At 42.9% G+C, this 13,327-nt stretch overlaps 1 protein-coding gene across 4 annotated transcripts in view; it reads left to right on the forward strand.

Moving 5' to 3' along the window:
* The window catches only part of FBXO15 (F-box protein 15), a 660,886-nt gene that overhangs the window by 443,287 nt on the left and 204,272 nt on the right, over positions 1-13,327 (forward strand). For all 4 annotated transcript variants that reach the window (XM_063923380.1, XM_063923382.1, XM_063923379.1 and 1 more), the window contains exon 9: positions 6,999-7,144. In XM_063923380.1, coding sequence (XP_063779450.1) covers positions 6,999-7,144 — 146 coding nt within the window. The remainder of the gene's footprint in view (positions 1-6,998; positions 7,145-13,327) is intronic.

Raw genomic sequence — 13,327 nt, forward strand, 5'->3', positions numbered from 1 at the left:
AATCAACCCTATTCAAATCTAGGTGGCAACTTGAGAGATTAAGACACATATGGTATTTTGGTAAATATTACTATTGTAAAAAAGGAGTCGAAATGGATGAAAATGATACATATCCTGGAATCAGTGGTTGATCACACAGTGTGGCACTGTATGATAATTTGGATTTTAGGCACTTCACTATTGAGTTTATATTGATTTTTTAACACGGATTACGTATATTGGAGGAGCACATAGTAATTTAAATAGAGGAGAACATCAGGTAGTCACTTGACATGGCTATAAATTCTAGAATAAATAGCACTATCTCTGAGGAGAGATAATTAAATTGGGTTGTAGCTAATTGTTAGGAGGTGATAGGCACATCACAATGGAGATAAATCACAGTGATTAGAATCAAACTAAGATATGCACTCTTTTCACATTGTTGGTGTAAAGGTCTATTAATATTGAATAGATTAAATAATAGTATCTCCCAGGAGAGATACTTGAATATGGTTTCACCTATTGTTAAGGGTGATGGGCACAACACTATGGAGAACGAATCACGGTGATGAAGATAAAATATGCACTTTTTATAAATATATCACTGATGATAGATGTATCATCATTCAAAAGGTCAATATGATTAAGAGACCTATATCAATATGTAGAATAATGACAAATATCGAGACATCCTTGGGTAGGTATGAAGAATAATAGATCTTTGAACAACGAAGAATATCCACCTGGATATTAAATATCCCACTAGAATTGGCCATTAATATGTAAATAATTAGAAAATATCGAGGCAACATCAGGTATGAAGAATGAACAATAATTAACTGATATTGATGGGAATAGAATAATAGTAGACAAACAGAGTCTTCAATAAAGTTAAAATCATGAGACTCTAATTACATTAGAATCATTAAAATATAAAACATAGAATTATTCATAATTCATGTTAGGATATCTAAACAAATTAGAAAATATTTAAAATCTAGAAACTCATCACAATAACAAACACTATGTGAAGAAATGGAGTGTAGGAGTTATAATTGGGGTATCTGATGAACATCCTGATACTTTGCAAAATGTTTCAATAATATAGATAAATCTATCTGATTTATTTAATCACAGCCAAAAATTATATAAAGTAATAATATGCATCACCATTACAGAAATAGTTAAAATATTAATGGCTATGCCAAGATTCATAATTAAGTGTGCAGTAGGACTTTAATGATTGATAGGTCCTTGATCCAATCAAAGTAGGACATGAGGGATATAAGGGAACGAATATCCTGGCTCTGGTTAGCGCCCTGAGGAAGTCTAAGGTGGAACGGCCGTGGGCTGCTTCCGAGCGGTGTTCTAAACTCAATGTCAAACTAATGATATTAATGTGTCTGTAATTTTATTAGCCTCCCACTGAGATAAGCGGCATAGTGTGAAGGAGCGCTCTCAGCCCACGATCTCCGCTGCCGGCAGCGGCTTCTTATGTGAAGCCGTCAGACGGAGAGAGGAGGGAGAGAGCGGGGAATCCCAGCGTCAGCCCGCACCAACGCTGAGCTCAGTGCGGCCAGCGGTAGTAAGATGGGCGGCCGTTCTCTATCATTCACTTGTAATGCACATCAATAATTACAGTAATAGGAGCGCACTAGTGCTGTGACAAAAAAACATATAAGTTGTGTTATAAGTGTAAACATTATCCGTGATCAACCAGCACTATCCAGCCGATAAATAAAGGAATACAAAGGAAATGCTGATAGTGCTGAGTTATTATAAGGAAATAGTAGTGTCATGCACAATTGCTTAATACCTATAGCTTCTCTGGTGGGATGGAATTTTGATGATTACTACCTATAAGCTAGCAGTGTGTCCACAATCCAAAGAAAAACACATCGGATGTAGTGAGAAATACATCCCTAAATAGATAAGAAGTGGTGTGTCAGTCATAGATAATCAGTGGAGGAATTATTTTCCTTCTATGGAGGAGTAACGGTGATACGTTATTGAAACTGAGTTAACAATATAGAAGCAGCCACAATTTATAAGAGTACTTCTGCAAGTGTTACGTCAGTCTCATGCTGCTTTCACATCGCAAATGCCGGATCCTACCCGGTAAGAAAAACGTGTACTTACCGGGTGGGATCCGGCATTTGCGCTCCGTTGCTGGCTTTCCGACCCGGCAATATAAAGGGTCGGTTGCCATAGCAGCGGAGGGCGCAGCAGGGGCGGGGGTGGAGGCGCGTCGGGAGATGAGCTCATCTCCTGCGCCGCCTCTGCCTATACTGTGAATGGGAACCGTGTCGCATCGGAACGGCTCCCATTCACACTGCGCCTGACCCGGTAATCAACCCGGTAATAACCCTTCTTTTTTACCGGGTTGAATTACCGGGTCAGACGACCCGCTAAATCGGCAAAGGACCTTTCACATCGCACACGGACCCGTTTCGACACGGCAATATGAAGTGTCGATACCGGGTTTTTAGTGCGATGTGAAAGGGGTATCGGTTAAATAGTGGAGGAATTATCTCCCCTGTATGGAGGATTAGTAGTGTGACAATATTGAAACATAGTTAGCAATATACAAGTAGCTACAGTCTATAAGAGCAGACTTACAATTGTTGCAAAAGGACAAGAAATAATATTGTTAGCTTATCATACTTATTAGAAGAGCAATCTATGGGAGAACATCAATACTGTATAAGACACGGACAATATATTTTGGTTATAGGCAATATAGCCTTTATTAAGCTTGCACCTTGAGGGAACACCAATTGGAAACTAGTAGTTTTTATTATCACATACTGTTTATCTTATTCACACTATATTTTAATATTTCACCAATTCCTTGAAAACATACTATTTTAATGCATATCCAATAAAGACTAAATGTTTTAAGAAAATTAACAGTGGTTGAGTGCGTCCAGAAAAATGCTTCTTTTTTCTCTTTCAATTTTTTGCTGAACAAGTACGTCTGGGTACCTCGGTTTCATACAGTATGAAGACTTTACGTTCCATCATTTTGGCCATGGAGCCAGGGGATTATATGGTATCCCTGGATATCCAGGACGCTTACCTACATGTTCCTATAGCGCTATTCCATCAGTGCTATCTCAGGTTCGCTATCCTCCAACAGCATTTTAAGTTCCAGGCCCTACGTATTTGGTTAGCCACAGCCCCCAGAGTATTTACCACAATTATGGTGGCAATGGCAGCTTATCTCCACCAGCAGGGAATAAGAATTTTTCCATACCTCGACGATCTTTTAATCCTGGCACAGCCTCTGGAATTGCTCCTGTGTCATCTGCAACAGACAATAACGTGGCCAAAATCGTATCTGGTTCCATCACAGCGGATGACTCACTTGGGGGCTGTACTGGATTCAAGCCTTCAAAGAGTATTTTTACCTCTGAACAAGATATCCACAATTCAGGCAAGTATTCATGAGCTGCTACACAGTCAAAGGGTATCCACTCACGCAGCAATGCTTGTGATGGGATTGATGGTGTCAACATTCGACATGGTGGAGTATGCTCAGTTCCACTCGAGTCCTCTGCAATATCTGATCCTTGCCAAATGGAATGGGTTTCATCACATGATAAATGTTAGGATACGGATTCTCTGATCACTCAGTTAAACAGTTTAGTAAAGTGGCAAATGCCCTTTATTGTAAATATATACAAACAGTACACAAGAGGGGTCATTCTGACCCTATCACATGCTGCAGTTTATCACAGCGGTGCGATCGGGTCAGAACTGCGCATGCGCCGGTGCCACAGTGCGCCGGCGCAAGCCAGACAATCGAGGGCCGTCGGCCCGCTACGATCGCCTCTGCCTGATTGACAGGCAGAGGCGGTCGCTGGGCAGGGGGGCGGAACGGCGGCGTTTGGGCGCCACTTCGTGGGCACTGTCCGGCCAAAGTAGGCATGGCCGGACCGAACGGGGGCGTGCCGCAGCGGCTACGTGATGTCACACACAGCCACTGCGGGCCAGGGAGCGATGAGTAGCTCCCGGCCAGCACACTAAAGCTGCGCTGGTTGGGAGCTACTCTTGAAGTGCAAAGGCATCGCCGCTGTGTGATGCTTTTGCACTTCTGCGGGGGGGAGGGCACACTGACATGCGGGGCGGGATAGCCCTGTGCTGGGCGTCCCCCCGCATGTCAGTGTGAATGATCGTAGCTGTGCTAAATTTAGCACAGCTACGATCATCTCGGAATGACCCCCAATATCATTAACAATTACAAGCCAGGATGGTATCTTACTTACTAAGTCCCCACAGTAGTATGTGATTACAGATGCCTGCTTACTCCTGCTGTTACACACTGGCAGTATTCTGGTGATACCAGCTCACACAGCGTCCTTCACCATGGATTCTTTCCACTGACGGCACCGCAATGCCTAGTCAGTGCCTGCACGTCAGAAGTACCTCCACGATCTGCCCTTTTGTACAGATCTCTCCCTCACCAGTAGAGGTCACTCCTCTTGTTATACCCTCCTCTGTCTATTCATCATACAAGCAGGTCAGTGAGGAGGTCACAGAGGAGTGGAGACGAGGTGTCTGGGCTCCTGTACACAATAGGGAGTATAGGATTAGATTACCTGCAGCTCCATACATAACCTTGTTACTACTTACCTACTCATCCTAATCACTTCTGATTGTACAGCTAGGGGATTTACATTACAATGAATTGTTTACCATGTTAAATAACACTCTGGCATAGACTTATTCCTGTTAATAATTACACACATTGAACACAGTGAAACCAAATAAAATTCCAAATTTAACAGATAAGATATAACTGTACTATATAATAACACAATACAATATTGCCTAGCATATAACTAAATATATATCGGCAATTAGTCGAGTCCATGGGTAGGACCAGGGCTAGGAAAGTAACCACGTGGCGTTTACCACTGTGCGACACGATGAGTAGGCTGTGTCTTCACAATAAAAATGCAGACTATGGTCCTTACGGTGGAAGTAAGGAGGTCGTTAGCTTGGTGGCTACAGACATCTCATCTGGACAAAGGGAGACCCTTTTGGAAATCAGATTGGGAAATTCTGACAACAGATGCCAGTCTCCAGAGCTGGGGTGCAGTGTTAGGAAGGTTTTGTTTCCACAGGCAATGGACCTAGAAGAAGGTTGCCTGCCAATAAATATATTGGTACTTTGGGCCATTTACATGGCACTGATTCAGGCAAAGGTGATCCTTTGGGGAAAACCAGTTCAGATCCGCTTGGACAGTGCGACTGCAGTAGCGTACCTCAACCATCAGGGAGGAACTCTCAGCTAAAAAGCTATGAAGGAGGTAAGCCACACACTAAAGTGGGCAGAACTTCATCATCCAGCCTTGTCCGCAGTGTTCATTTCGGGAGTCCTAAACTGGGAAGCGGAATTTCTCAGTCGACACGCCATTCTGGCAAGTGAATGGGCTCTACATCCGGAGGTCTTCCAGACTCTAGTCGACAGGTGGGGGTTGCCAGAGATAGATCTCAGGGCGTCCCATCAGAACAACAAAGTTCTCGCATACGGATCATGAACAAAGGATCCCAGATCGATCTGGCATATGTGTTTCCTCCAATCACCTTATTACCCAGGGTGGGGAGAATGATAAAGCAAGGAAAGGGTGCCGTGATACTAATACCACCGGCTTGGCCCAGCAGACATTGTTACACAGATCTGCAGAGAATGTCGATGGATGTTCCATTCCTGTTCCCTTAACATCCAGATCTACTGAAGCAGAATTCTTGTTGTCACAGTCGTCTGGATCAACTGTCTTTGACGGTGTGGCTCTTGAGACCTCTATCCTGAAGTCAAGAGAATTCTCAAAACTGGCAATTCAAACAATGCTCAGACCAAGGAAACCTTCCTCAGCTCGAATTTATAACCGAATATGTCAAACCTATATTCATTGGTACAGTGAACGGAAAATGGACCCTGAGTCTTTTAGAGTTTCCAGGGTCTTAGCATTCCTTCAGGCAGGAATGGATAAAGGTTTGAAGGTGGCTTCCTTGAGCGTGCAGGTGTCAGCATTGACTATAAGGTTCCAAAGAATATTGCCAACTTCCAGGATGTGCGTACTTTTTTCCAGGGAATGCTGCGCATTCAGCCTCCTTTTGTTCCTCCTACAGTGCTTTGGGACTTAAGTTTAGTCCTAAAGACCCTTAAAGTTGCCCCATTTGAACCACTTAATAAAGTGGATCTTAAATGGTTGACAGCTAAAGTTCTCTTTCTACTGGCCATGGCGTCAGCTAGAAGAGTGTCAGATTTAGGGGCATTGTCATGTCATCCTCCATTTCTGATCTTTTATCCAGATAGAGTGGTTCTCAGAACTAAATCTGTGTATCTTCTCAAGGTGGTGTCTAAATTTCACCTTAACAAAGAAATTGTAGTCCCGACTTTCCAGGAACCGCTCCTTTCTGCGGGAGATGCATCGCTGTACGTGGTCCGTGCCTTAAGGATCTACGTGTATTGTACCAGGGAAATCTCAATGTTATCCTCTGGACCCTGCCGGAGAAATATACGTTATGGTAAGAACTTACCTTTGATAACCGTATTTCTCCTAAGTCCACAGGATCCACAGGGATCAAACCCTGACGCCCCTGATTTGAGGTTCATTTTACTCACTAACCTCTTCCTTCTTGTACGGAAGGGTGTGCATGTGTGTTCTTCTTGCCTGATTAGGGCTATCTATGATGCCCCAGCCTTCAGCTTTGGGAAAACAACTGATTTGTCAGAGCCAGGAGTCGGGGATCTATGGATGGGCCCGTTGCATTCTGGGAGGCCGAAAAGCTTTGACCGATTGGTGCAAATCCGCTGTCGCTTCATCATATCCCAGTGTTATCCTGTGGACTTAGGAGAAATACCATTATCAACAGTAAGTTCTTACCATAACGTATATTTGTTTTTTTATACAGTTTTTGTTATACAGTACAACATTTTTAACTTGCTTTTTTTTCTGTTTTTTTTTTTCTTTTACTTAAAACTGTATTTTATTTTGTTTCTAAAGCCCATACACCTTCCCAACACATATTCCAGTCTTGGATGATGTTGACTCAGAATATGGGCTTCATGGGTATCGGCTCCATATTGATATGTACAGTGGACCAAGAACATACCTATGCAGAACTTTTCGTGGATTGTTTTGTCGAAAAGGTAAATGTGTACTGTACATGTAATACGTGTAATTATAAATGACAGTTTGATACTTGTATTCTTTAGTAAAATTAGCATAAAACACCCTACATTTAATTTAATGCAATACCTGACACTAATGTACAGTGATTGCATTTTTGTTTTTCTGGCCTACTACAAAATATAACAATATCAAATTTCTCCAACCAGCAAATAACAAGCCTCAGGCAAGTACAGGTAAATGGAGATGGATTAACATGCCAGTAGTCTTTACACCAATACAACACAGTGGGCAAAGCCTGTGATGAAAAGTAGTGCATGATGAAATTGTCCTTGGGGCCTGCCACAATCCCTTATGTGGTATATTGTAATGGATATGCACAGTTTAACAAGCCAATCACTTCTGCGACAGGGATTGCCCCTTTTGTGGCTGAAGTGCTTTGTTTTTTTGTTCCTCCACAAAAGAAGACCTCTTGGCGTTTTGGTTAAACCAAGCTACCAATGGGCTCAAGGCTAACAGTATTGTTACTCATCCTCACAGTTCCAAGATGTCAGCCGCCCAAATCACCATCCTCATTTTTGTTAATATCTTAATCACACAATATTGGCTCATCCCCACTGGAATTCACCAGTACAGTCTCTGTTTGTTGTAATTTACAGCGAAGGTCTTCCTCATACAATTTTTAGCTTATATTGATGAAAATTAATTTGGACCGGACAACACGAATAAGAACTTTATTTACAAGTCCAACATACTTTTCGGAATCACTTAGTTTAATCTCCTCCTTCGGCTTCTCTACTTGTTTTTCCAATTGTTTAATGAAGAGAGTCACCCGCCTCCAGGTGGCTGGGTTTGAAGTGACTTCACTGGTTACATTTTTAAATGGTTTCAGCAGCTTGCATAAAATGGAGATTATTCTCCAGGGTGTTGCCATAAGGCAACTTGACTCAATCCTCTCCCGCTATACCTACCTTATGGCTTGATGTGTTTGATTGGATGGATTTTTGCTGTTCCTTCGCTGAAGCATATACAGGGTGGCATTCAACATGGATACTATCTAATTCTTTAGTTGGTGGTGTTCTTTCAGCTGCTACAATCTAATACATTCAGTTGCTAAATGTCGAAAAAATAGCCAGAAATGTTACGTGTCACAGCCAGCAATTTTCTGCACGCATCTGTCATTTTTTATTAAATTCAGAGACACCAAGATTATTGTGTGCGCAAAACATGGTATGTGTTCAAATTCACCCAATTGTAATGCTAGTACAATAATATTTGCGTTATCGAAAATGACAAATCCTGAGGAGAGTCACACTGTATGTAACTAGCCAGTTTATCTCCACATAAAGCAGAATTAGTTAGTCCTCTTACCTCCCAGTTAAACGGACTCTCACTGCTGTAATTCCGTTTTATGTGGAGTTTGCCTTGCTAATTGCATGCAGTGTGACTCTCTGCTATACACTGTAGCATAGGGAATTCAAATGCCTTAGACCAGTTGTTCCCAACCTCGGTCCTCAAGTACCCCCAACAGTTCACATTTTCCAGGTCTCCACACACGATTGCAAGTGAAATAATTTGCTCCATTTGTGGGTCTTTTAAAATGTGTCAGTGAGTAATGAATACACCTTTTCAACCGCTAGGTGACCTGGAAAACTTGAACTGTTGTGGGTACTTGAGGACTGAGGTTGGGAACCACTGTCTTAAACTAACCAATTGGACATACTAGTAATAAATATTTATTTGGATTTACTAAGTTATATCACAATCTCATCTTTAACCTGACTAACCAGATTATAACAACTGTAGACTTGGCCAAGGAATATCGGCAATAATATTTAATATTAGTAGATGATTTCTTGAGGATCAGAACTGTTAATGCAATACAAAGCAGATAGCCGCATAATAATATGTTACTATAGACAAGAAAGGCTAATGATATTCAAATTGTAAGAAGTTTAATTTCTGATTTTTTTTTATTCATTGGCCATATACTTTATTAAATACATTTAATATTATTCATTTTAAATTGTGCAATAAAATTGAATCTGGTTAAACAGTGCTTCTATGGAAACTTCTTTTCTCTAACGTCCTAGTGGATGCTGGGGACTCCGAAAGGACCATGGGGATAGCGGCTCCGCAGGAGACTGGGCCCAGTCTCCTGCGGAGCCGCTATTCCCCATGGTCCTTTCGGAGTCCCCAGCATCCACTACGGACTATGAGAAATAGAATTATCGGTAAGTAAATTCTTATTTTCTCTAACGTCCTAGTGGATGCTGGGGACTCCGAAAGGACCATGGGGAATAGCGGCTCCGCAGGAGATTGTGCCCAGTCTCCTGCGGAGCCGCTATCCCCATGGTCCTTTCGGAGTCCCCAGCATCCACTACGGACTTTGAGAAATAGAATTATCGGTAAGTAAATTCTTATTTTCCAACCTGACTCACCCTACTCCCACACAAACGCTTTTTTTTTTTTCTTTCTTGAATATAATAGAGAGGTTTCAGCAGTTCCTCACTCAAGAAGCTGCAGTTTCTCCAGTTTGTAATTGTTGCCAATTAAGATAAGGCACCCAGGTGTGTTTTTTGTCATCAATTTTATGTAATCGCTCTCTCCCCCACCCGCCCCCAATGGCCAGGTATCTTAAAGTTGACATACACCTATAATTTACATATTCCACCTGTTCAGCTCTAGGGAAAGAAACCGTTTATAGAGGATACAGTGTGACTTTATTTGTATGCACTGCAAGAGTATTCATCTTCTGACTGGATTTACCTGCCATTCCAAACCTACATTTTGGACAGTGCTGTTGAAAATAAGATAGCTTTAGCTCTACTTTTCCCAACATTTGGGGGCAAAAATGGCATACAAATTGACCATCTAAAAAGCAAGGTTATTGCTAAGACCAGCTATCCTTTTGCTTATATAAAGTGGCCTATACCTCTGAGGGTCAATTTTTACTGCTAGAGCTAAGTTGGTCAGCGATCAAATACCCCGATCTGATGCTTTCTGTCAGGGAATCCGGTAAATTCTGCATGTCAGAAATTCCTGATTTGCAGATCTCAATCATTGTTAGGTTGGGATAGGTAAATGAGTGAAATTCAGCATGTTGAATATCCCCAATACCCTGACCAAGGGATATATTCAATTGAAGTCGAAAGCTGCCGTCTGTCGAAAAGACGGCAGTTTTCGACTTTTTTAGGTTGGAAGGGGTTCCGACCTATTCAATCTAACCCCAAATTATTCGACAAGTCGATTAATTCGACTTGACGAAAAGCACGTGGATCGGCGGAATAGCTACCGATCCGCGTGCTTGTCGGTTTTGGCCCCCTTTTCGACCATCTCAATTCGACTTTAAAAAAAGTCGAAGTGAGATGAGGGAGCAGAGATGGGGAGAGCCGCGGGCAGACGGGGTAGAGCAGCGCCGGAGGATGTGTCACAGCCGCCGCTCACAGCAGCGTCCACCCGGCACCAGCAAGCGAGACCTCGCTTGCTGGAGCCAGGTGGACGCGGCTGTGATGCGGGAGCAGAGTCGGGGGGAGAAGAGGAGGCGACGGGGGAAAGTCGTGGGCAAGCAGCGCTACAGCAGCAGGCAGTGTAGCCGGAAGATGTCACAGCCGCCCCTCACAGCAGCATCCACCCGGCTCCAGCAAGCGAAACCTCGCTTGCTGGAGCCGGGTGGACGCTGCCGTGAGCAGCGGCTGTGACACATCCTCCAGTTACGGTGCTATGCCGCTGCTGTAGCGCTTCTCTCCCCGTCTGCCCGCGGCTCTCCCCCTCCCCCCCCCCCCCTCCCCCCCCCCCCCCCCCCCCCCCCCCCGTCTCAGCTCAAGTCGAATTGAGATTGCTTTGAATAGCCCAGGTTGGACCCATTCCGACAAATTAATGTCGAAATGGATCCGACTTCAATTGAATATACCCCCAAGACTTCGGGGCATCAGGGGATTATGACAATTCATTGCATATATGGGGGCCTTATCACTGGTCGCAGATTACATTGTAAACTCTAGCAATTACAGTATGTTATGTTCCTAATCACAATGATATTTTTTCTTATATTACAGTGCTGTAGAATATGTTGATATTTTATAAATGCTAGTAGAATTGCAACCCATAATAGACAATTTAGAAGGGATAACTTTCTAATAGATTTGGGTCCTAATAAGTGGCTACCCTTTCCAATAGAGCAGAGGTTGTCAACTCCAGTCCTCAAGTACACCCACTAAGTAATGTTTTACAGATTTTAATCATGTACAGATGAGTTAATCTAATTTGCTGGTTCAGTTATTATCCCACCTGCTTCAACAGACAGAAATCCTTTAAAACAGGACATTTGGGCAGATGTTAAAGTAGGGGGGTACGAGGCGGAACTGAATTCCACCACCTGTAATGGTAGGGGGAACTAGTTCCACCACCTCCATTGCCCTGCACAGTAATTCCAATAGAAAAACCTGCCCCATCACCTACGTCAAAAGATTATGCAGGCGGCGCTAGTGTTACTGTTGAGCTGCAGCCACCACCTTTTTCCTCAGGTCCTGGTGGTACCATGGTCTTCCTCCATTTACAGCCCACCCCTCCTGGTACTCACACGCGCTGTGTCTGTTGGACAGCATTCATCCCCTCCTCAGGTCCCAGTGGCTTCCTTTTCCGGCACGGCATATGTGATGTCATGCTATCACCACTGCTGAAGTCAAGAAGAGCCATGAAGAGGAGCAGACTTTGTGCATCTCGAAGACAAGATGAGAGGGGGCAGGAGGGACAAGAGAGGTGGTGAGCTGCTGAAGGGACAGAGGCAGAGATGTCTATAAAAGGCATTACCGTGGGCATTATGTGTAAAGGACACAACAACTGTGGGCATTATGTGTAAGGGGCACTACTAAATGATGTAACCATAATAAGGGGCATTACTATGTGGCGTACTATGAATCAGGGGCACTGCGTGCAGTGTAATGTGAATAAGAATGTGCCACTGTGTGGTGTCATTTGTATAGGGGGTACCATTGTGAGACCATGCTCCTTCTTTGTGAGATCAATTTCCCTTTATAAAGTGGTGGAAGTAGGGCACTAATTTATAGTTTGCAGGGGGGGGGGGGGGGGGTGCCAAAAACACTAGCACTGGCCCTTGCTCTGCTTAATGTGAGGGAAGGAATTGGGGGGGGGGGGGGGGGGGGTTGTAGGTGGAGTGGTAAATGAGTTCCACCACCTCTCCAGAACCACTTTAAGCCCTGCATTTGGGTGTTCTGAAAGGTTGGACTTTAAAACTACTGCAGTGGTAACATGTTAGTGATTAAAATACATAATACTATTGTCTAAAGCATAAAAAAATTATACCTGTAGAAATACACAGCAATGAATAGTCCCTATACTCGAATTGAGTAATTTTAAAGGTCTTTTTTTATTACTTTTTAAACAAAATTTTACAGCCATGTTGATTACAGAAGTATGCCAGTGTGTTCTGTAAATGTATATTAATCCCTTATTATCTGGATTTATAGGTTGTTGTACTGGATTTATAGGGGTGTACATGTTTCATCTTGAATGCTTATTCGAATTAAATTTTTTTGTGGCAACATGCTATAATATGATTAACCATGAGAGGGTGCTAGTGTTAACAGACTGTGTTTTGTATTTTGTTCTTCATTTGCAAAAGCTGGTAAGAATTATTTCGGTTCGAAATTGTCATATAAATCTGTATTTTTTTTACATCTACAGTTCAGAAAATTGCTATTTTAAACTGTTACCAATGAACTGAATTTGCCAAGACATTTTGGAGAACACACTTTAAAAAGATGTGTTTCTTCCAAAAGATACTGTATATAAAACAGTGGGTACAGTCAGTGGCGTAACTAGAAATTTTTCTCCCCCAAGCCAAAAAATTCTTCGGCGCCCCCCCACCTGCCCCTTCATGCTCCATAATTGGGAGCAAGAAAGGGATAAATATGCGCGCGCGTGCCAAAAAAGGGGCGTGGTTTTGTTGGAATGGGCGTGGTTTCGCATAAAGGGGCGTGGCATTGCAGGAAAAGACTACCTTATACCCCAGTTTTGCAACCTGCACGCCCATACGTTGGCCACCACAGGGAAGAAAAATAATCCTGATTCATGCCCCTTACATTATTTGTCATTTTTCCTCCTTATAGTAATGCCCAGTATACATTATGCCACATACTGCAATGGCCCTTAGACATTATGCCGCACACAATAATGCACAT

The sequence above is a fragment of the Pseudophryne corroboree genome, chromosome 5 (genome assembly GCF_028390025.1).
Source record: "Pseudophryne corroboree isolate aPseCor3 chromosome 5, aPseCor3.hap2, whole genome shotgun sequence".
Classification (NCBI taxonomy): Eukaryota; Metazoa; Chordata; class Amphibia; order Anura; family Myobatrachidae; genus Pseudophryne; species Pseudophryne corroboree.